At 47.1% G+C, this 22,062-nt stretch overlaps 1 protein-coding gene across 1 annotated transcript in view; it reads right to left on the reverse strand.

Moving 5' to 3' along the window:
- Positions 1-22,062, reverse strand: part of PLPBP (pyridoxal phosphate binding protein) — a 416,942-nt gene that overhangs the window by 356,552 nt on the left and 38,328 nt on the right. The window contains exon 2 of the mRNA XM_069617960.1: positions 18,897-19,004. Within this exon, the coding sequence (XP_069474061.1) occupies positions 18,897-19,004 (108 nt within the window). The remainder of the gene's footprint in view (positions 1-18,896; positions 19,005-22,062) is intronic.

Genomic DNA, 22,062 nt, shown 5'->3' on the forward strand with positions numbered 1-22,062 from the left:
CCGACCGCCATGCATCTAAGACTCTAGGCCCTGGCCACAACCACTGTAGCATGTGACGCCCATGGCAGCGTACTAATGAATATAGTAATAGCCATCGGGAAAAGTAATGCAATCACGGCATATTGGCAATTTCAATGTTGGCTACCACTACGCGTGTGCTTTCAACAGTTAGAACTTTCCTGTCCACTGCATGGACTGAAGTGCTATCGTTATTACACCCCTCATTTTCTGTGCGAACAAGCTGTCCATGGAAGGTACATCATGAAGACCGACCCCCAGAACAAATGCATAGATCACCCATGTCTTATTGTCTGAACCTTTCCCAACGGTCTGTGACACAGCAAAATAATTTTATAAATATAGCATATGTACGCTGGTTGTTGCTCCGCTTTCGGCGGATTCAAGATATCGGGCGCATCCAAACAATCTGACGCAGAACACGTCTCGCAGCAGCCAATGGGAGAGACGTCGCGTGTCCGCGGTCATGACGCCAGCCCCTTAGCCAATCGTTATTTTGCCCGTGGACCGAACAGGAAAGTGTGACCGCGAAGCAGACATAGATATCACTAATTTTTCCAGACCTACTTTTTGATAATTTTTAAGAAAAGTACTGCACGGAAGGTCACCGAATTTACAAAAACACGCTTTCTGGACCAAGCCCCTGTACCTGCCGCAGATTTCGGGAAAATCCGTCCAGCGGTTTGAACTGTAGCCTTGCGCAAAGTTTTTCCCCCATTCAGTCTATGGGAAAAAAAAGACGTTTTGGGACCCCCCCCTATAACTTTTCCCCCCTGGACCAAACATCTCCAAACTTTGCAAAAAGATTCAGAGTGGCCCATATACTTTTTTTTGCAAAGTTTGGTGAGGATTCGTCCAGGGGGAGCAAAGTTATAAGCCGCCCAAAAAGTGCTCTTCGTATGGAAACAGCAACTTAACCATAACTACCGTGGCCGTGTAATATATATGAAAAAACAAGATGGCCAAAAATAGTGCACTGCCTAACTCGTAGCTGGTGCTAGGAAAGGGAACTTTGGCTAAGCTCCTTAATGTATGTAAAAAAAAACACATGTATATAGTGGGTTGTAACACTACCAAAAAAAAAAATATATATATACTTTAAACGTGTCACAAATTTTCCAGCACTCAAGACCAAAACACCTTCTTACAAAAATATTTTGTTTTTATTCATTCTAAAAACAACCAACCAACAGTGCAAATATGCAATAAGGGGTAGGTATAAATCAAAAACCTCTCCATGGAATTCAGGTTAAACATCACTCAGCCCCCAGGGTGGAAAATCACCACGCGTTACGCCTGGATATACCAAGCTTCCTCAGCCTGAGGAAACTCCATATTCGTGAGAACACACCAATTTATAACATAAGGAAAGCAACTCGAGCGAGCAGCTCCTCCCCCCCCCTTCCCTCATCGGGTTCGATCATGTGATTGCGTAATACCGCATGGAAAACAGCATAAAGCGGACCGCCATGATGGAATGACTGAATAGTCATTGTGTTCACTGTGAACACAAAGCGCTGGCCATAAATTAAACACCAGTATAATGTGAGAGTTTAGGGGAAGTGAACTACTCGCTCAACGATGCATGACCCTAATTAAAATCTTATTATTAATGCACATTTTCTCATATTAAATTGCACCAGTGCGCCTGACTTTGATATGACTTTTTATTTGTATCGCGCTCGTACACAAGTGTTTCAGAGCGCGACTAGGCAAGAGACGGGGGGGGAAAAGGGAGAACACAGCACAACATAAAAACGATCTTACTAGGCCCAGTGACATTGAGAATGCGCAAGTGCATGGAAAAGGGGAAAAAAGTGCATGGAAGGGGGAGAGTGGAAAGTGCAGAAGCCGAGGAGCGCAGATAAATAAAATTGAAAATTGAGGCAAACTATGGTAGTGCAGCCAGCAAGTGGCAAGTGCTGTGTTTAAGGCAGCAGACTGGGCACGTCTGAATAAGTGCAGAAAAAGAAGAGAAATGGGGGGGGGCTCTATGAGTACAGATAGTCCCCAGTGCAAGGGGTGGCCAGGAGGCAGTGCAGGAAGGTGGCAGGGTGAGCAGGTACCTGGGCCAGGGGACAGAAGGTGCCCAGGTGCACAGTGCCAAGAGAGCAGATCAAACAGGGGAGAAGGGGAGCGAAGGCAGAAACAAAGAGGAAGGTTTTGAGGTGCTTCCGGAACCGGAGATGGTTCTCCTCAAGTTTTAGAGTGGCAGGGAGGCTGTTCCAGAGGGAGGCCCCAGCCGAAGATAGAGATCTACCCCCACCTCGTTTCTTTGAAAAACGACTGACCCTGAGGGAGTTAGAAGTAGAGGAGCGAAGAGCTCGAGAGGGGAGGTATTTGCGGAGGGATAGCTGAAGGTATTTTGGACCCAGGCCCCAGAATGCCTTGTGGGCAATGCAGAGGGTTTTGAATTTAATCCTTGCACCCACTGGGAGCCAGTGGAGAGATTTCAACATAGGTAGACCTCATCAACCTTGATGTGGGTCTATCCATTACGTCCCTAGGTTCGTAACAATGTTGTGCAAGCTAAACACGGCACAGCAACAAACACCATTCCAAACCATGGCTCTCCACTGTGAATATGGAACACAGTGCCCTCTAGTGGAGAAAGACTTTTTCCAAAACACACCTCAACATTAGACTTGACTCCTCTACCCACCTCCCATCTTGTGAAACTCTCACTGCTAAGCTGCCTACTACTAACTCCCAAACGATATCCATTCACTTACTCTACAGGCCTCCCGGACCCTTAGGATCCTTCGAGGAAGACCTTAGCACCATCCTCACCAATAACCTGAAAAACACCTCCCAGAGCCTCCTCCTAGGGGACTTAAACCTAGGCTTTAAAGACCCCAAAGATCACCAGGCTACCCTCATCAATAATACCCTTTCTGAATTAGGCTTTACCCAAAAAGTATCTGGCCCCACCCACAACAAAGGGAGAGCCCTCGACTGGGTAGCAGACTACAACTGCGCAGCCTCCATCACCGATAACTCCCCTCAATCATGGTCCGACCACCATCTCCTCTCCTTTACCCTCGAAGCCTCGAGCCCCATCACCAACAATGTGCTAGCCTCAGCCATCCCCACGAAAAGTAAAAAAAAATATCACAGTGGAAAAACTGATACCTCTCGTCCTCCCTACTCTTAACCAACTCCCTGCTTCCTCCAACCCTCACAACCTTGTAGAAGGCTATAACAAAACTATGCGCACTGCCCTAGGCTCCATTGCACCATTAAAACTAAGAAAATGTAAACCGAAAAAGCATCTCAACCACTGGTTCTCCAATCACCTCAAAACCCTTACATTAGAAAAACGCAAAATGGAACAAGCTTGGAGACATTCTCCCACAGACCACAACAAAATATTGATAAATAAAATAACGTCCAACTACAAAAAAGAAATCGTAGCCGCCAAACAAGAGTCGTACAACCTGAGAATCGCCCAATCCAAGTCCAGCACCAAAGAACTGGAAAAACCTGTGCTAACCCCAGACACCTGTGTGAAGGACAAACAATGGTGCACTAGTGTCCAAAATGACCTCAACAACAAAGTCACAAGCCTTCAAACTAAAATCAAAAATAAGAAAGACTCCTTAGCCAAACCAACCAACCCCACTAACACGACCATGCGCCCCACACCCCAAAACCCTCAGCCCAAACCCTCCCGCTTTAGCTTCTCCAAAGTCTCCACTCACAAAGTGGAAAAAATCATTCTCAGCCTAAAACCATCTAACTGTCAGGGCAACCTTTGCCCCCCACAAATTATTAAAGATGCGGCAAGAGACCTCTCGCCATTCATCACAAGACTCATCAACGCCGCCTCCTCCTCCTCAGGCACCGTCCCCAGCAACCTCAGAGTCCTGGGTCCTCCCCCTTCTCAAAAAGCCTTCTCTGGACCCCTCCATTCCCACCAACTACAGACCTATTACCACCGTCCCCTTCCTGCTCAAGATATTAGACAAGACAGCCTACCAACAAATCCAAAAATGCCTTGAACTAAACCATCTCCTTGGTATCCGACAATCAGGCTTCAGACCCCAACACGGGACAAACAGCCCTCATCGACCTGAAGGCTCAAATTGACACTCTTAGAGACAACAGGAAAACGGCTTTACTGCTTCTCCTTGACCTCTCCGCGGCATTTGATCTAGTTGATCACAAAATCTTATGCAATCACCTGGATTCAGCTGCCCACTTTTCCCAAGAAGCCATCGGCTGGATCGAGTCATTCCTCAGCAACAGATCCATGCGTGTCTTCTCCACCACAGCCGCCACCGACCCCATCCCCATCACATGCAGAGTGCCCCAGGGCTCATGCGTCTCCCCTACACTATACAATGTGTTCACGGAGCCCTTGTTTGATGATCTAGATGGTCTGGGTATCACCTACACTAATTATGCCGATGATACCCAGATCCTCATCCCGCTGACGGGAGATTACAACCATGATTTGGCCTTGGTGAACAGGGTGTACCTCATCATACAGGCATGGATGGCATCTCACAGTCTATGCCTGAATGATGACAAGACTGAACTCATTATACTTGGTTCCACCGCAAACCTAACCAAATTGGACCACAACTACACCAGCTTCATTATAGACAGGAACACGATCAAAGTAGCTAAGGAAGTGAAAACCTTAGGAATATACATGGACTCCTCCCTCTCCTTCCATAAACAGGTTAGCTCTATGGCATCCTCCACAGCCTACACATGTAAGCTTATAAAAGCAGCCAAACCCTTCTTATCCACCCAGACCTGCATTACTCTAGCCAGAGCCCTTGTATTATCAAAACTGGACTATTGCAATGCCCTCTACGTAGGAGCTAGCAAACAAGTTACTAACAAAATACAGACGCTACAAAACAACGCTCTCAGAGCAGCGCTCAGCATCCCCAAGAGAGAACACATCTCCAACATTAGGAGAGCCGATAACTGGCTCAACACAACAGATAAAATCCTGCTCAAAGTAGCCTCACTAACACACAAATGCCTCAACAACGCTGCCCCCCCGCTACTTAGTCGATAGAATAAGTAAACACACCTCCAACAGACCTACTAGAACCTCCAACGCTAATCTTCACACAGTTCCCAGATTCAAACGCACCAAAACGGGTGCCAACAGCTTCCAGGTGAAAGCAGCACAACACTGGAACTCCCTACCACCTTCTCTTAGAACACCCCAAACCTACAAACACTTTAGACGTAACTACATACACTGGATAAAGAACAATGACCGCTGATTCCATTCATCCCACCTCACCGCTACCTACCTGTACATATGTATATTTGTAAATCCGTAAACTTTTGCCTTTTTCATGACTGCTTCAATCATCTATTATCCACTGTATTTACTGCATTGTATCCATAAAACCATTGTAATTACTGTACTGCATTGTAACATGTAACCAAGCTGTGAATAACCTTGTTGCTCCTGCGCCCTCATACCCTCGGGTCTGGTGCGCAATACAAATGAATAAACTAAACTTTGTCTTAATTCAATCTCTGACACAATGTTCAAACACATATGGAATGATTTCCTTTAAATAGTTGTTCCTGCTAAATGCATGTGCATATATTCACCACAACAGATATGGTACCATAACATGACTAGTGCACACTCAATCAAGTGCAGATACTTGAGGTTTACAAATTACAATACAATACATTATTGAATGATAAATTCAGCTACGAGTTAGGCAGTGCACTATGTTTGGCTGTCTTGTTTTTTCATTCATAGCCATTAGATGCCGCCTCCCATGGCTCAAGACATATGTCTTTGAATATGCAAAAAATATATTCAGCGTTTCATTTAGCCATGGTGTAGCCCCCGACTTTTCTTGAATGAAATTCCAGACTTATGAAGAGAACAAACTTTTGGTGAAATTTTCAACTGGAATTGGGGAGACCGACTGAGCGCACCTCAGCCGCGAAAAGTGGAGTGAGAGTTTTCATAGGGGAGAGTGATTCTTTTCAGCTCCTAGTTGCTCAGTTTTTCTTTTGAGATACCACCTTCCTTGTAAACCAACCAAGATGGCAGATCAGATTGAAGCAAAAAGACGAGCAGCGGCACAAATTCTTTTTAACCATGACAAAGTAGCCACAGCAGACAGGAGTTTACCAGCAAGTTTGACCGTGCAGCAGAAACTAGACAAATTGGAAAAATTTAAGAAAAAAGAAATTTCCAAATGGTGGGAAGCGATGACGCTCCAAACATATTTGGAAGTTCGACGTATCCCAAGGGGTTTAAAAATTTTAACTATCCCCACGTTTGAGGATATAGACCCCAAATTAATAGAGGAGTGGACACAGCATACCAATGAATGTTCCTTTAAAATGATTGAGAGCCTTATAAAATATGCCAAAACAGTCAGTCAAGCTTATGAAGAATATTGAGGAAATGGAAGAACAACTGTTTGCCTCTGAAGATGGGGATGAATGTAAGAAACGCATGCCAAGAGTGGATGAAAATCTTGAAAGACATGAAGGTGAAATTAGAATCAGAAAACAACAAAAATGTAAGAGACCCCGCCTGGACTATTAACAAGGGAGAATATATACATTCGCCAAACGTTTCGATGCCCCAATCAAACAAAGACTTGAGCAAATGACCAACAATATACAATCATCTGTGGCATTGTCAGAGGAACCTAGTAGTTCGGAGGTAGATACCTCAGATACAGATGGAGCGAGTTCAAAAAGGCTAAATTTTTTAGAGGAATTCAAATTACTGCATCTAGACAGCAGAATGGACAAGAGGGGAAAGGGCCAATACTCCGGAAGAGGTGCAGCGGGAAGAACAGGAAAAATCGGACGAGGCGGGGACGCCAGCACAAGCAATGCACCAAACGCGACCACACAATCTGGCATCATTCCGAGGGGGAGACCGAAAGGCAAGAATACTAAAAATTAAATATGTCAAAAAAGGTAGCAGGAGCTCCTCTGCAGAAAGAACATGGCATGATAACCTGTTCTGAGGTGAGAGTTTGCAGCACAACAAGGCTGAAACACGTGTATGGGGTTGCTGTTGGTACTCTTGTTCAGAGAGGAATTGCCATAGCATTTCGGTGCTGGACTGCCCATGTGGGCGGGACAAAGACTGATATGCAAATGGAAATTTCCCATCTGTGAAAGGTACAGTGAGCAAAAAGCGTGTGCTGCAAACTCTCACCTCAGAACAGGTTATCATGTCATGTTCTCTCTGGAGAGGAGGGCCTGCTACCTTTTGTGAAATACTTAAAATCAAAGATTTTCAATATTTCTTCTAGAAGACTTAGACAAGAAGAAAATTCAATACTGTCCCTAGGCCTATCCTTCAGTCCCACGTACCTCTATGGCTATACATCTACGAGGGTGGATTTGTTCAAATTCCTTAGAAAGCTGAAATTAACCAAGTATTATGCAACGAAGGTAAACGATGGAACTAGAAACAAAGAAAAATCCAGTAGAGAGATATTCCCCCTCACTGACAAGGACATGACCAGTCTAGTATGTCTTGCAAATATAGGATCACACCTTGAATCTGAATGGGAGCTAGCGTCAACATTGGACAATGCAACACTGGAAAGAATTTGGCATACCTACAGACATTACCTGTCCTAGCAAGTTGAAACCTAAATCGATTTTTTGTCCAAACATCATCGGTGGCCCAATTGACACTTTTGAAAGTTTGGTTATGAAAGACCGAAAGATTACTGATGAAGATACCCTCATCATCCAGGAATTTGAACTACCTGCAATATAAAGCATTAGAAAACTTGAGACGACCACACCATAGTAATTCGTCCTTCTGACAAAAGGGGTGGCATAGTAATTTTGGACAGTGAACAATACAACATGGAAGCAAAAAGACAATTGAGTGTTACCAGCAATTATATAGTGGTTGAAAACAATGTATTAGTGGAAACCAAATTATTATATCACTCGATGTTACGCAATTGGGGTGATCTGGAATTGATCCGTGATGAGGAGTACTGGTTTTTGAAAAATCCTTTCCCAGTTACTCCGCTCATTTATTTAAATCCGAAAATCCATAAAAGCTTAACTAATCCACCAGGTCGTTCTATAGTTTCTTCTATAGGAAGTCTTTTAGAAAACACCTCTAAGGTGTCTTTTATAGGTCAGGTGTTTGAGGCTGACTTTATTCATGGGTTCAAAGGGTGGGCCCATGAGCTTACCAAGCACCACATTAAGGTCCCAACCAGGTGGTGGGTTTGAAATTGGAGGGTGGAGTCTCTTAACCCCTTCCATGAAGGCTTTAACCTCTGGTACCTTCCACCATGAAACCTTGTTGTGGGAGGTGGTGTAGGCTGACAGCGCTGCTAGGTGTACCTTGAGTGAGTTAAATACCAACCCTGCATCCAGCAGGTGGAGCATGTATGTGACAATATTGGAAGGAGTGCAATCAACCGGGTTGATTTGCTTATTCTGGCACCAGATAACAAATCTTTTCCATTTCTCAAAGTAACACTGCCTCGTGTTAGGTTTCCTAGATTCTTTTAGGATGTCCATACATCTCTGTGGTAAGTTGAGATGTCCAAACTCTATGACTTAGGAGCCATGCTGCCAGGTTCATTGAGCTGGATTGAGGATGCACTGTTTGACCTTGGTGCTGGGACAGTAGGTTGTACCAGCACAGGAGTCTGATGGGTTTGCACACCGCTAGTCTGCATAGGTGTGGGAACCATGGTTGCCTCGCCCACATGGAAGCAATTAGGATGAGCATCATCGATCCCCTGTGCATCTTCTTGACCACCTTCCTCATGAGAGGGGTTGATGGAAAAGCGTAGGCAAACATCCCTGACCAGTTCATCCACAGGGCGTTCCCCTTGGAGTCTGGCTGAGGGAACCTTGATGCGAATCCTGGGCATTGCCTGTTTTCGCTTGTGGCGAATAGGTCTGTAGTGGGGAAACCCGACTGTGAGAAGATGTCTTCTACAACTTCTCTGAGTAGACACCATTGGTGTTCTTTCAGGAGGGGATCTCTGCTCAAAGCGTCCGCTAGAGAACTGAGATCCCCTAGAACATGTTGAGATGACAGGTAAATGTTCCGTCTGAGTGCCCATATCAAAATTTTCTGGGCAAGCTTGGACAGATTTGGCGAACAGGTCCCTCCCTGTTTGTTTAGGTAAAACATTGCTGTTGTGCTGTCCGTCAGGATCTGCACTGGGGCTCAACAGGTGGGGCTTGAAGCGCTCTGTATACTGCCAGAAGCTCTAGCAGATAAATATGATTCTTGGCTACTGTGTGAGACCAGAGACCCTGAGCTGTGTGGTGAAGGAGGTGTGCTCCCCACCCTGACAGGGATGCGTCTGTAGTGACTACAGCCTGTACTTCTGGATCGTAAAAGGGTTTCCCCTTTGACAGGTTCTCTCTTGTCCACCAGTGAAGATTTTGTACAAGTGTTGGCGAAACGACCACTAGATCGTCCCACTGACCACTTGCCTGAGACCACTGTTTCGCCAACCATTCTTGCATAGGTTGCATGCGCAGGCGCGTGGGGAACCAGGTAAATACATGACGCCATCATGCCTAGCAAACGCATCGCTTTGCGCACCCTTATCTGGCGACTGGGCTGGTATAGAGGAGTTTGCAGTAGTAGATTCCGAATTCTTTCCTCTGATGGAAAGGCCAACCCCTCTGAGTGTCTATGACAACTCCTAGGAACTTTTTGGAGGTGCTTGGCACCAGACTTGATTTTTTTCTCGTTTATGGAGAAACCCAATTCGAAGAGGAGGTTGATCGTTCTTTGAAGGTTTGACCTGCAAATTACTGGGGTCTCCCCGTGATGAGCGAGTCGTCCAGGTAAGGGTACACCAGGATTGCCTCCCTGCGCAGGTGTGCCGCCGCCACCGCCAGTACCTTTGTGAATACCCTTGGAGCCGAGGCTATACCGAAGGGCAGCACCTTGAACTGGTAGTGCTGACTGTCCACCTTGAAGCGCAAGAATCTTCTGTGCGCTGGGAACGTGGAAATATGAAAATAGGTATCTTTCATATCCAATGTTGCCATGTAATCCCCCTTTTTTAGGAGGGGGATTACCTCTTGGAGGGTAGTCATGCGAAACGTTTGGGGCTTGATATACTTGTTTGCAGGGCGTAAGTCTAATACTGGGCGCATTGTCAAATCTTTCTTTGGCACAAGGAAGTAAGTTGAATAAATACCCTTGTTTACCTGGTTTCCCAGGACGAATTCTAGCGCGTCCTTTGCTAGAAGATCTCCTCGAGGAGGATCTTTTGGTGGTCCAAGGAATGTATCTTGACGTGGAGCGTGGTCTCGGGGACACTCAAGCAGTTCTATGCAGTATCCTGTGGACAGCACCCATCTGTCTGATGTAATCCCTTCCCAAGCTTGGGGGAAGTTGGAAATGCGTCCCCCTACTGGGGGGTGCGTGAGAAGGGACCCCAAGCGCAGCGTCACTGTTTTGCGGGAGGCGTGCCGCCTCTGCTGGGGCTGCCTCTACCACGGCCCCTTTTGTATCCTCTGCCGTAACTTTGGGTAGTCTGCTGGTTGTTACCCCATGATGTACCCTGCCCCGGTGTATAATTGGAGCCCCTTTGTGAATTTTGGCTGCGTGGGCGACAAAAATTACCATTGCCTCTTTGATTAGGGGGCTTGTTGGTCAACTGTCCCAGGGATTTCAGAGTATCATACTCATCTTTGGCAGTTTTTAAATGCGTCCTCAACAGCCTTGCCAAATAGGACATTCGGTTCCACCGGCATGTCAATTAGGGATGCTTGTGTCTCGGGTTTAAACCCCGACTGTCTTAACCAAGCATGCCTCTTAATAACCATGCTCTCTGCTAAGAGCCTACCTGCGTTATCTGCGGCATCAAAGGTTGCTTTAAGTATGCAGCTGGACACGGCTCTCCCCTTTGACGTGACCTGGGCCAACTGACCCTTTAGTGGTTCCGGTGCGGAGTCAATGAGGGCAGCTACCTGCTCCCACTGGTGGCAATTGTAACTTGCCAGCAGAGTGGTGGTGTTGGCAATTCTTGTCTGGTAAGCGGAGTGGAGGCTACCTTCCTTCCCAACCCGTAAATTCTCTTGCTCGCCTTGTCTGGGGGGGGGGGGTTGGGGGAGGGACTCAGATGATGATAGGAGGAGTCCCCGCCCTCAGTCGGGCTTCAGTTGACCCCTTATGTAAAGTGGGTCTGACTGGGCAGCCCTGAAGAGTTTCTCGACCCTGGGGTTTACGGCGCTGGTGAGGTTAGGAGTAAGAAGGGAAGGATCAATTCTCCGTTGGATGGACTTTAATTGGAATGGCTTGGGCAATGGGTCTCTACTCTCCCACTAGTTCTTCTGCAAAGTCCCTCTCCTCCTATGCCCTCTGAGTGTCTTTGCGGAAGTGCTCCGCCGCTCTAGCCAAGACCTCATTTAGGAGGGGCTGGTTGTCTACTGGAGAGTCGGTAACCTGAGGTTCTTTGTGAACAGGAGAGTCTATCCTGTAGACTTCTGCAACGTCATCTTCCTCCCCCTCTAGGCCCTCGTCATCCCCATAATAGTCTACCCCAGTTTGGTCATCCAACGTTACAAAGTCTGGATCCTCATCGTACTGTTGTAGATCCTCACCATACTGAATTTAAGGCTGTATGTAAAAAGGGTCTGAAATCATTCCCTGAGTTGGAGTCTCAAACTGAGGTTTCTTAGTAGGGGGCCGAGGGTCCCTGGATCCTGAAGGAGTAGCACTGTCTGGGGTATAGATGATGAAGTGCTCTGGGTTTTTGGAGGAGAGGTCAGCTAGGGATGACATTCTAGTCATTACCCTGTCTATATCTTCACTGTTCCATTTTTTGAAGCTGGGAATGACCATTTCCTGAGAGGGTTCCCCTTCTATTCCTCGTTTGGATCTAGGGGCCTGGACAGGGGTCTTGGATTTATGTTTATCTGAATACTTTGAATTGTCCTTATGTGTCTGAAGTGCAGAAAAAGGCTGAGATGGTTTCTTCTGCTGTTTACCCCCTTCCCCATGAGTAGAAGAGTGTTTCCCCGATGTTTTCACCTTCTCTGAGCTTTTCGACACCTGGTGTCGAGATTTGGGAGTAGTCTCTTACCTTTGAGTGAGCACATCGGGACTCGGACGCAGCCGCCGAACTGTCTGCCGGAGCCAACTTCTGGTGTGCGGCCTGGGGCTGGAGGTCGGATTAGTCTTGTGACAAGCGTACCTCTGTGACTTTGGTGAGTGAGGCACCCTTGGCAACTGTGGACGGTTGCCTCGTGTCGTGCGGCGATCTTGACCAGGAACGCCCAGAGGACACCGATTCGGTGGACCGCTCTCTTCGTGCCTCTTTCCGAGAACTCGACACGCGTGTCGAGTCTCGGTTGGACTTCGAGTGTTTAGGTGTAGAAGTGGTGTGGGTAGCGCTCGTGTTGCCGGGTGTGTTCCCCATAACTGCCCTGCCGGACAATCTTCCGAGGTCGGGGACTTGCGCTTGGGCGTCTCTCGACACCTCTTTGCCCTCGCCGTCCGAAAGTACAGCATCGCTGCCATCACCGAAGGCGCCCTCCGCTTCCATGGCCTGGAGATGCCTGGCTTGGTGGGCCCAACGTTTGGTCAAGCGATCCTTTAGTGTATTAGCCTTGAACCGGCTACATGCTCTGCAGTTCGCCTCAGGGTGATCCCTCGGCAAGCAGAGGTTACAGGTGGCGCGTTTGTCAACCCAAGGGTACTTGCGGTTGCACTTGGGGCACAATTTAAATGGGGTACCCTCCATACGCACCCTGTGGCAGCGGGCTAGTGTGTGTAGGAAAAATAAGAGTGTAGAGTATGTTTCCACCCCCCCCACTCTCCCTACTTGCAGGGCCGAGGCCAGAGGCCTTCCAAGGCCAGGCCGAGGCCAGAGGCCTTCCGAGGCCAGAGGCCTTCCAAGGCCCAGGCCAGAGGCCTTCCGAGGCCCAAAGTCCGTCGTGCAGCTCTCGACAATTGTTTTTTCTCCGGACCGGCTTCGATCTTCGATGTCTCGACGTGGGGGTGGAAGAACGGGGAAATTATATGATATTTAGCAAAATATGGCTGAAAGCCAGGGAACTCCGTGCAATGCTTCTGATAAGTACGGCGGAAAAAAACAATCTGAGGGTCCTACACGTGTGAGGGATCATGGGTACAGTGGGTGTCAGACTAGGGATAGTATTACTGGCACGCCCTGTGTCGACGCCCATTTTCGAGTTTCGAAAAACAAACTAATACTCTGCAGCTTCCACTAGATGTCGGCCTATGCACAGCATGTGATCTAAGCAGATTCCACTAAAATATATATATATATATATATATATATACACACACACACACCCCCCCCCCACACACACGCCCCCCCCACACACACACAAGAGTCAATTATCACTAGCAAACGGCTAGTGGCGAGCGTAAATATTGCATCCTGCTTCTATGTAATTTTAATTTTCTGAAGAAAAACATTTGTGAAGCATGAGAGCTCTGGATGTCTAAAGACAATAGAGGTACGACACCACCTTGCTGCCAAATTCACTGAAGCAGACTAACAGATTCTCCTCTGTGTACTTAAATGGGACTACAGTACGAATTCTGTCCTCTTTTTTGATCATCCTGGCACACAAAAGGCTAAGAAAGACCATGCATCACTCACAAGCAACCATTTGTTTGTTCGATGCAGCCGCTCTCTTGAGAGTACATGGTTGAAATGTACAAGTCCTTTCTAACTGTGCACGACTACCTTGGACACACGGGAACACCTGTGGCCCACTTGGAGCGCAATGCCCAAAAATAGGCGACTAATCCTGTAGATGTGAAAAAGCACAGCATCAGCTCTGTATCTCTCCAGTGCAAGAAGATGCATTCATTGCATAGATCGATGTACCTCTCTGGAAGCGTTCCTTCTGGTGAGACAGGGCTACCTTGGGAAAAAATAATAATAATAAAAAAAACATTTTAAAAAAAAAGCGCACCAGAAAACAGAGCAGAAGGCTCTACTAAAGAAGCATTCACATAACAGGGAACACAATGGACGTCTTTTAGAGGGTACCATTTATGTATTTTTCATAATTCGCCATGGGTGTCAATGTTGGTTTGAAGAATACAAACCAGGATTTCATTAATCAAGTTTGATTGTTCAACTAGATGGAGATCAATGTTACTCCCCAACATTGAATGCCAAGCACCAACTAGGGATTCTCCAGCAAAAGGGGGGCATCTCCAAAACTAAAACTGCTTTAGCTTTTGGAGAAATACTGGTAAAATCAGCAGCACTGGGTTTGGTGATGCATCATATAGTTTGTGTGCTGCACTACCCGTTGTGCATGAGCCACAAATCACTAAAATCGGCTGCGGAACAGAGGAGAGAACAGAATAAATAATAAGTAAACTAAATAAAGGCAATGAACAGTGGTAGTGCAGCCACCAAGTGGCAAATTGATAGGTTAATCAGATAGGGTGTATCTGATAAGTGCAGAAGAAATGTGGGTGGGGGACTGTATGGGTACAGATACAGACCCCAGTGCAAGGGGTGGCCCGGAGGCAGTGCAGGGGAGTGGCAGGGTGAGCAGGGTGGCCACGTGCATGGTGTCGAGAGAAAGCAGATCAGCAGGGGAGAAGATTGGCAAAGGCAGAAGCGAAGAGGAAGGTCTGGAGGGGCTTCCGGAACCGGAGATGGTTCTCCCCAAGTTTCAAGGTGGCAGGGATCCCCAGCCGAAGACATATCTAACCCCAGCTCGTTTCTATGAAAAATGACTGACCCTGAGGGAGTTAGAAGTAGAGGAGCGAAGGGCTCGAGAGGGGAGGTATTTACAGAGTTATAGTTGGAGGTATTTTGGACCCATGCCACAGACAGCCTTGTGGACAATGCAGAGGGTTTTAAATGTAATCCACTGGGAGCCAATGAAGGGATTTCTCAGCTGGAGAGATACGATCCCAGGGCTTGAGGACAAGGACAAGTCTCGCAGTCCTGTTCTGGATTAGTTGTAAAGGGCGTAGCGTGGAATCAGGTAGATTTAGAAAGAGGCTGTTACAGTAGTCCAACCTAGAGAGAACCAAAGCTTGGGAGACAGTGAGCTTCTGAGGGAAGGAGGGGAAAAGCAGAGTAGCTCTAAGGAGATGCAGTAAGAAGTTTGACTTTTTAGAGACAGATGTGTGCGGCGAAGGAAAGTGTGGAGTCAAAGATGACCCTGAGGTTCTTCACCTCGCAGGTAGGGGTAGCAGTAGGGCCAAGGGAGGTCGGCCAGAGAGTGAGGGGAAAGGATGGCAAAGGTGTACCAATGAGGAGGATGTCAGTATTGTTGGCATTTAGACAAAGATCGTTGGCGGCACACCAATTTTGAATGGCGATTAGGCAATCAGAGATGAGGGAAGGAGAGGAGGTGGCTGAAGGAAGCTTGAAAATGAGTTGGGTGTCATCAGCATAGCACTGGAAATTTGAGCAGAACATGGAAATGCAGCAGGCGAGAGTTGCCAGGTATTGGTTGAAAAGCCAAGGCGAGAGGTTAGACCCCTGGGGAACACCACAGGTAGAGAAGGAGATAGAAGATAGGAAGAACCCAAGTTGTACATGGGAGGGTCGATCAGAGAGGAAAGAGGTCAGCCAGGCCAGAGCCTGATCAGTGATACCCAGGTTGTCACGGAGATGATTGAGCAGGGTGGTATGGTTGACCAAAAGCAGAGGAGATATCAAGTAGGATGAGGACAGAGGGAATGTTAGAATCAAGATTGGAGAGCAGGTCTTCACGGATGTTCAAGAGAGCAGTTTATGTGCTTCTTGCAACTCTGAAGCCAGATTGGTGGTCATGGAGGGAGCCAACAGAAGGTTAAGCTGAGAGATGGGCAGCTTGTCCAGGAGCTTACCCAAAAAGGAAGTAATGGAAATTGGGCGATAGTTAGCCGAACAAGAAGGATCAGCTGTGGGTTTCTTGAGGCGAGGATGCACAAGGGAGTGCTTCAGAGGGGGAGGGGCAAGAACCAGAGGCAAAGATGTCCTGGATTTTAGAGATAAAGTGAGAGGCAAGGGCATTGCCAAGAGCATGGGAGGCGAGAGAAGGGGAGAAGACTGCAGCAGGGTTGGCCAGCTCCATACAGATTTTAAAGAGTTCGGCAGAGTTGTTAGATGGCGCAGAGATGCAGGTTTGGATGTGGACTCTATTCTTGGTGCGGACAGAGTCGGTATTGCCTTTGGAGCAGGAGGCAGGCCAGCTTGTTGGAGGATGAGCAAGAAGCCCTCCATTTCCTCTTGGCCACCCTACACTTACGTTGAAGTGTAGCTATGCCAGAGTCATACTAAGAATTGCACTTGGCTTTGGACTTTAAACAGATCCTCATGACAGGGGCAAGACCATCAATAGTATCAGAAATAGAGTAGAGCAGAGGCAGGGCTGTGTCAGGGTGTGAGTCAGCCCGGGGTGGAAGAAGGGGCAGGGGGATGGGGAGTGGGGGGATAAGGTGGCAGCGAAAGCCTCAACTGACACACGCTTCATAGGCCGGATGTCCGAGAAGGTGGGTGGCAATCTTGGGGTAGGCTTGGCTTGATGGGAGGAGATGGAAAGATGATAGGAGAGGAGGCAGTGATCACTCCAGGAGAGAGGAGTGGTCAGGGGAGTAGAGAGGGGGAGGCCAGAGGAGATCAAGACATCAAGTGTGTGACCAGCAGAGTGAGTCAGGTCGGAGGGGAGGATAGAGAGGGAGAAGGAATCGCAGAGGTTGTGAAAGCGGGCAGATGAGGAACAGGGAGAATCAAGATGGATGTCGAGGTCACCAAGGGGGAGGAGTTGAGTGATTGAGGTAGGAGGGAGGAGGAGAGGTCTGCCCACTCAGAGAGAAAAGAGGCGATTTGACCAGGGGCCTGGCAGAGAGTAGCAAAAAGTAAGAGTGACTAGGAGAGGGAGAAAAAGCCTGCACACAAGACATTCGAAAGAGGAGTAAGTCTGAGTGGGGATCATAGAGGCAGGAATCCACTCAGGGTAGATCAGGGCTACACCCCCTCCGGGCCAGTTGGATCTAGGGGCGGAGAGGATCTTGTAGCCGTCCGGGAGGCGAGTGTCAAAGCACGTGACAATGCTGGCTGTGAACCAGGTCTCGGTAAGACCTAGGACATCAAAGTCAAGTTCTTCTAGGAGGTGGCAGATTCCGGGGAGGGGTACAAATCAGAGGTATGCCCTAGGGAGGTGTGGAAGGGGATTGATATGGGGCAGAGGAGGAAGGAAAAGAGGGCAAGGTAGCCAAGGGAGGAGAGTAGGGGACATCTGGAGTTAAGAGGAAGTTGATGAGGCGAGGGAACCGCCTATCAAAGCGGAGGAGATTGACCCGAGGGCCTTGCACCATGACAGTGCCATTTAAGAAGACATTAATGATGAATCTGTAGGAGTCAAAGGAATCCATGAGGACTTCCCAGCGGTTGCCACCATTAATGGGAGGAGGAGGAGGAGGAGACAGGACAGAGCACAGAGATCATATGAGGGGTCCAGAGATCTGGCGAAGGAAGGACAAAGAGGATGTCAGGGAGGGTTTGTCTGGCAGAGGAGCTGGAAAAGGTATCGGCGATGAGGAGACCTGGATTGGAGGCCAAGATATCCTTTTTAAATTTCTTCTTACCAGACTTTGTGAGAAGGAAAGGATAGTTGCTAGAGAAGCAGTTGGAGTAGATAGGATAAACAGACAGCGCCATGGGGGGAGGTAGAGAGAGGAGGCAGTGGGTGAAATATGCAAGTACAGCGGTATGAACAGTCACTGAGCTAGCAGGTTACAATCGGGGGCCAAAGTAAAATGAAAAAAAAACATCCCCAAATTTGACTTAGACCAACACACCCAAATAAACAAACCAAATTTGACTTTCAAAGGCAATTGCTAAGGCCTCATGGGTATGAGAACTGAGGTATGAGTTAGAGGTGAGTGCTGAAAATAGAGCATTAGAGAGCATAACCGGGAGATCAGTTGGAACAGGCAGAGGGGAGAGTCAAGGTCCATGAAGAGAAAAGAAAGGGTAAACAGGAGGAGGGAACTACACCCATGGAGAGGGAAGTAAGAGTCTTGGTAGTCCAGTTTCATAGACGAGTGAACTGGCAGCTCCAGGGAGGGTTGGGTTGCGGAAGTAGAATCATGAAGCGACCAGGGAAGCAGACAGGGGCTTTAGAAATGGGCCTTTGAATAACAGGCCGGCTCCCGCCTCCCGGTCCACCCTAATTGGAAGTTGAAAGCAAAGGCAGCCAATTGGCATGGGCCAGAGAAGGCTACACAGGCTGAGGTGCAAATCAGGCAGCCATCGTGGAAGTGGTATTCGGACTAATGCAATGCTGGCCAAAGAGTTGTCAAGTTAGAAAAATCAGGAAGCACAGCAACCTCAATGCTGGGCGGATAACACGCGATTTAACTGCCGTGTTTTCCAAAACATGCGCTGTAGTTGATAAGCGCAACAAAAACAAATATGCAGAATTGGAGATTTAAAATTTCTCTTCCAAATAAAAATCTCTCACTTTGAAATACTCTCAGGATTCACAAAAGGTGCCTGTGCCAGGAAATAGGGGCAGCAAGTCTTATCTTTGTAGCAATGATGGCGCTGATGCAGGAAGTAGTAATGGAACACAGTCCTACTATTTGTTTTAACTTATCACTAAAGAGAATATTATCAAACATACAAAGCATGCAAATGGTGAATTCCAAACAGATAATCATCGACCATTTTACAATGTATCCTGCAAGGTCAACATTCATTTGCAGATTCTCAATGTAAAGGATTACAAGAGTGAAGAAACAAGAACAGGAAGACCATATCTTTGCAGTTCTAATAGCACCACTGATGCATTTAGAATGTAAGACAAATCCAACAAAAAAAAGTATATATATTTTTTTAAATGCAAAACACACTAGTGTTTATATCTCCGGCATAAAAAAGTAGATTAGAACTTGGGAAAGAACTTACGTAGTTTTCCCCAAAGTTGCGTTGTCCATGCTTATAGACGGTTATCACCATGTCAACAGGTTTGGTTTTACTGACCGCCACAAGCCGGGCACGTGTGGCAGGAAGCCTCTGCCAAAAGAGAAAGAAACATTAAGTATGTACAAAGCAAAAACAATTTCAGGGTTGCAAGATTCTTTCTCCAACAGACGATCAGCGCTTCTCTCCCCCCACTATAGTTTGAATTCTATCAATTCTAGCTTCAAAAACACTGCTATACTCTTTACACATGAGGACCCCATTACATCGTAGCCAAAGATGAAGGTCCTCCAGCTTCACGAGGAATGACTCAAGGCACATATTGTAATAGATACTCGTTTCAGCCACCCATAGTTGCTGTAGAGGTTTAATGAAGGGAAATATATTGGGAGTGAGGAGGATACAAGCTAGGAAAATACTTCCTTGCGACAAGAAAGAGGTTGATATTAGGAATGCTGTGGCAACCGCAGTCAAAGGGACGATTATTACCGTGGAGTAATGCAGGATTGCCACTGGAAACCTTTGGCCGGTTCAAGGTGGACAAATCCAGGGCTACCTAAACTAAGTGATGTAGTGCTTTACATATCTACTTCTCCATCTCATGGGTCTCAAGCGCCTCCTACCGAACACCTCTGCTCGTGGGTGTTCCGCAGGAATAGGCCTAGGCCCACTCCCCTTCACCCTAACACACCTCAATCTGCAAACTCATTTCATCTTGCTGCAAAGTTCCGCTTTGAACCTTGCCTCCAACGACAACCCCACCCTACTCCTCTCCCATCCCATCAACCTCCAGAGATCCTCATCCATGACTGGCAACTTGGGGGCCCTCCTTGACAGGGACCAGAAACTCTACCAGTCCAGACTGCCACTACCACTGCAGCTTGGCTCAACCTGCTAAATATTAGAAACATCCAACAACACCTCATGTATCACTCAAATCAAACCCGTTTCTCCATATTTGTGCTCAGCAAACAACTACTGCACATGCCTACTTCTAGGCCACCCCTCAACTCATGTGCTTCCCTCAAAGTCCTAAAATTTGCAGCACACACTTTACAACCTGTGCAGATACTCCTCCACCTGCCATCACCCGGCTGGATGGCTCTCCATGCAAAGTTGCACTCTCTTTACAATGCATATTAGTGCAGTAATGCATCCATGGTCTTGAATACCCATCTGGTTGAATACATCTCAGCTTAACTCTCAACTGTCTGTTTGTATATTCAGAATCTATCAGTCAAACTCACGAGGAATGCTCTCCCCTGGCTATCAAAGCAATCATTTTTGCAGAACTCTTCAAAAGGAGGCTCAAACTCCAGCCGCTAGCAATGGAAGGAGCCCATCAACTCCTGTACTCTTCTCTCCAAATGAAAGGCATGGTCTAGTAAATAAATTTTTGTCCCAACGGGTCGGCCATGTTTTTTTAAGCCAAAGTGGCTCGATTTTAGAAAACTTTCCTATGGACCTTACCCGAGTTTTCGTCCATTAAACGCACGCGAAAACAAGCACCAGGGAGCCGCCATTTTCTGATAATCATATCTTTTCCCCGATCGCCCTGGCTGACCTGCTTTTGCGGCACTAAATCAATTGCCCCGCCCCTGAGCCTGTCATCAGCAGACTCGTACCGCCCATTTCCCAACGCCAAAGCACGTCTCGTGTCAACATTCGCTGCGCTTCAGTTAATGACGTGTCGCCATGGAAATGGCAGGACGCCTCTCTCCTCAATAAGTATAAACAGACCGTTTCACAACACACAGCAGCCGATTTTCGATTCCATTCCTCTCTCTGTGTTACTTTGAGTATTCTGTGACTCGTTTCAGTGCTCTGATCAGCTACCTTCGCCGCTTGTAGCCCGTGTGAACAGATACCAGTACCACCGCTATCAATTATTTTAGTTTGTTTAACACACAATGGCTGCAATAATGCCCTACATGTACGAGCCCGAGTATACCGAGGAGGAACTACTGGAAAGGGAAGCAGGCGAAAACGATGGGGATTCGGACGGCAGTTGGCAGGACGAATCAACAGATGAAGAGCCTGGGCCTAGTCGAATGGACGGCGTCTCCACCTGGTGCACATGCAATCGGTGCAAGCTAATGCCAACTGAGGACGAGAACTGCTGCTGCCGAGAAAACTCGGGATGCCTGGCCTACATTTCGGAAGGCGAGCCACGACCGCAATGCATCACCGAGCTGCCAGACTTCAGGGCAGCCTGCCTCACACGGGCCGTGTTGAGAATAATGATGGTGCTTATGCACGAACTTCGAGCAACTGTTCGTCCTCGTAATCCGAGTAACGAGTAAGTATACTCTGCTTGTCATGCCACTCCTATTTCATGTTCTTCTACTATATCCAAAATGACATCTACATATCATTGTAACGCATGTAAGTCATTCAATAGTGTGCATTGTCTAGATAGCATTTGTCCGTGTAAAATGCCATTAGTTACAAGAATTGGCATTGACAACAAACGTTTATTAAACTTATCTGGGTCATTTAAAAACAGTTTGTTTCATTCCTTTTCACAGGTGGTACAGGCTGGTGGCCTATCGTTCCTTTACATGGTGGCTTCACGGGAGGCTTGGACACCGCGTTCGAAGAGTGATACCCGCCTGTGCCGTTCGTGCCATTAGAGAAACGTTCCCGAGTAACAGCGGTCAGTACAGGGGATTTTCTCTCGCTGTGCTGCAACCTGACCTGTATAATCTTTAAAGTCTTGTATTTTTGTGTCATGAAAATAAGATACAAAATAAAACACCACATATATTTTAACAACGTTTGTCTCGATTTTTTAAATGAATCAAGTGTGTCTCCATTCAAGGATGGACGTCAGACATCTGTGCTCCGAATGGGTGAAGGTCTGGTTGCGGTGAAGCAGGGTGGTCACTATCTATCTAAGCTAACATAACATATTCTCGATAATGCATGCACTAAAAAACACTTGTTCAAAGTCTTTCAGTAGGTTATGTCTCTATAAAAGTCACACATATATCTATACTAACAATTACCATTGGATTATACAGGCCTTAGGGTCTTGACCACTATTATACACCGGTTGAAGTGTGGGTCTGTGCTCACAAGAATCTCCGGTATGTGGCATTTGTTATTGATAAGCAACGATATACTATCATTGATATAAAGGCGATATACT

The sequence above is a fragment of the Ambystoma mexicanum genome, chromosome 10 (assembly GCF_040938575.1).
Source record: "Ambystoma mexicanum isolate Mex_15411 chromosome 10, UKY_AmexF1_1, whole genome shotgun sequence".
NCBI lineage: Eukaryota > Metazoa > Chordata > Amphibia > Caudata > Ambystomatidae > Ambystoma > Ambystoma mexicanum.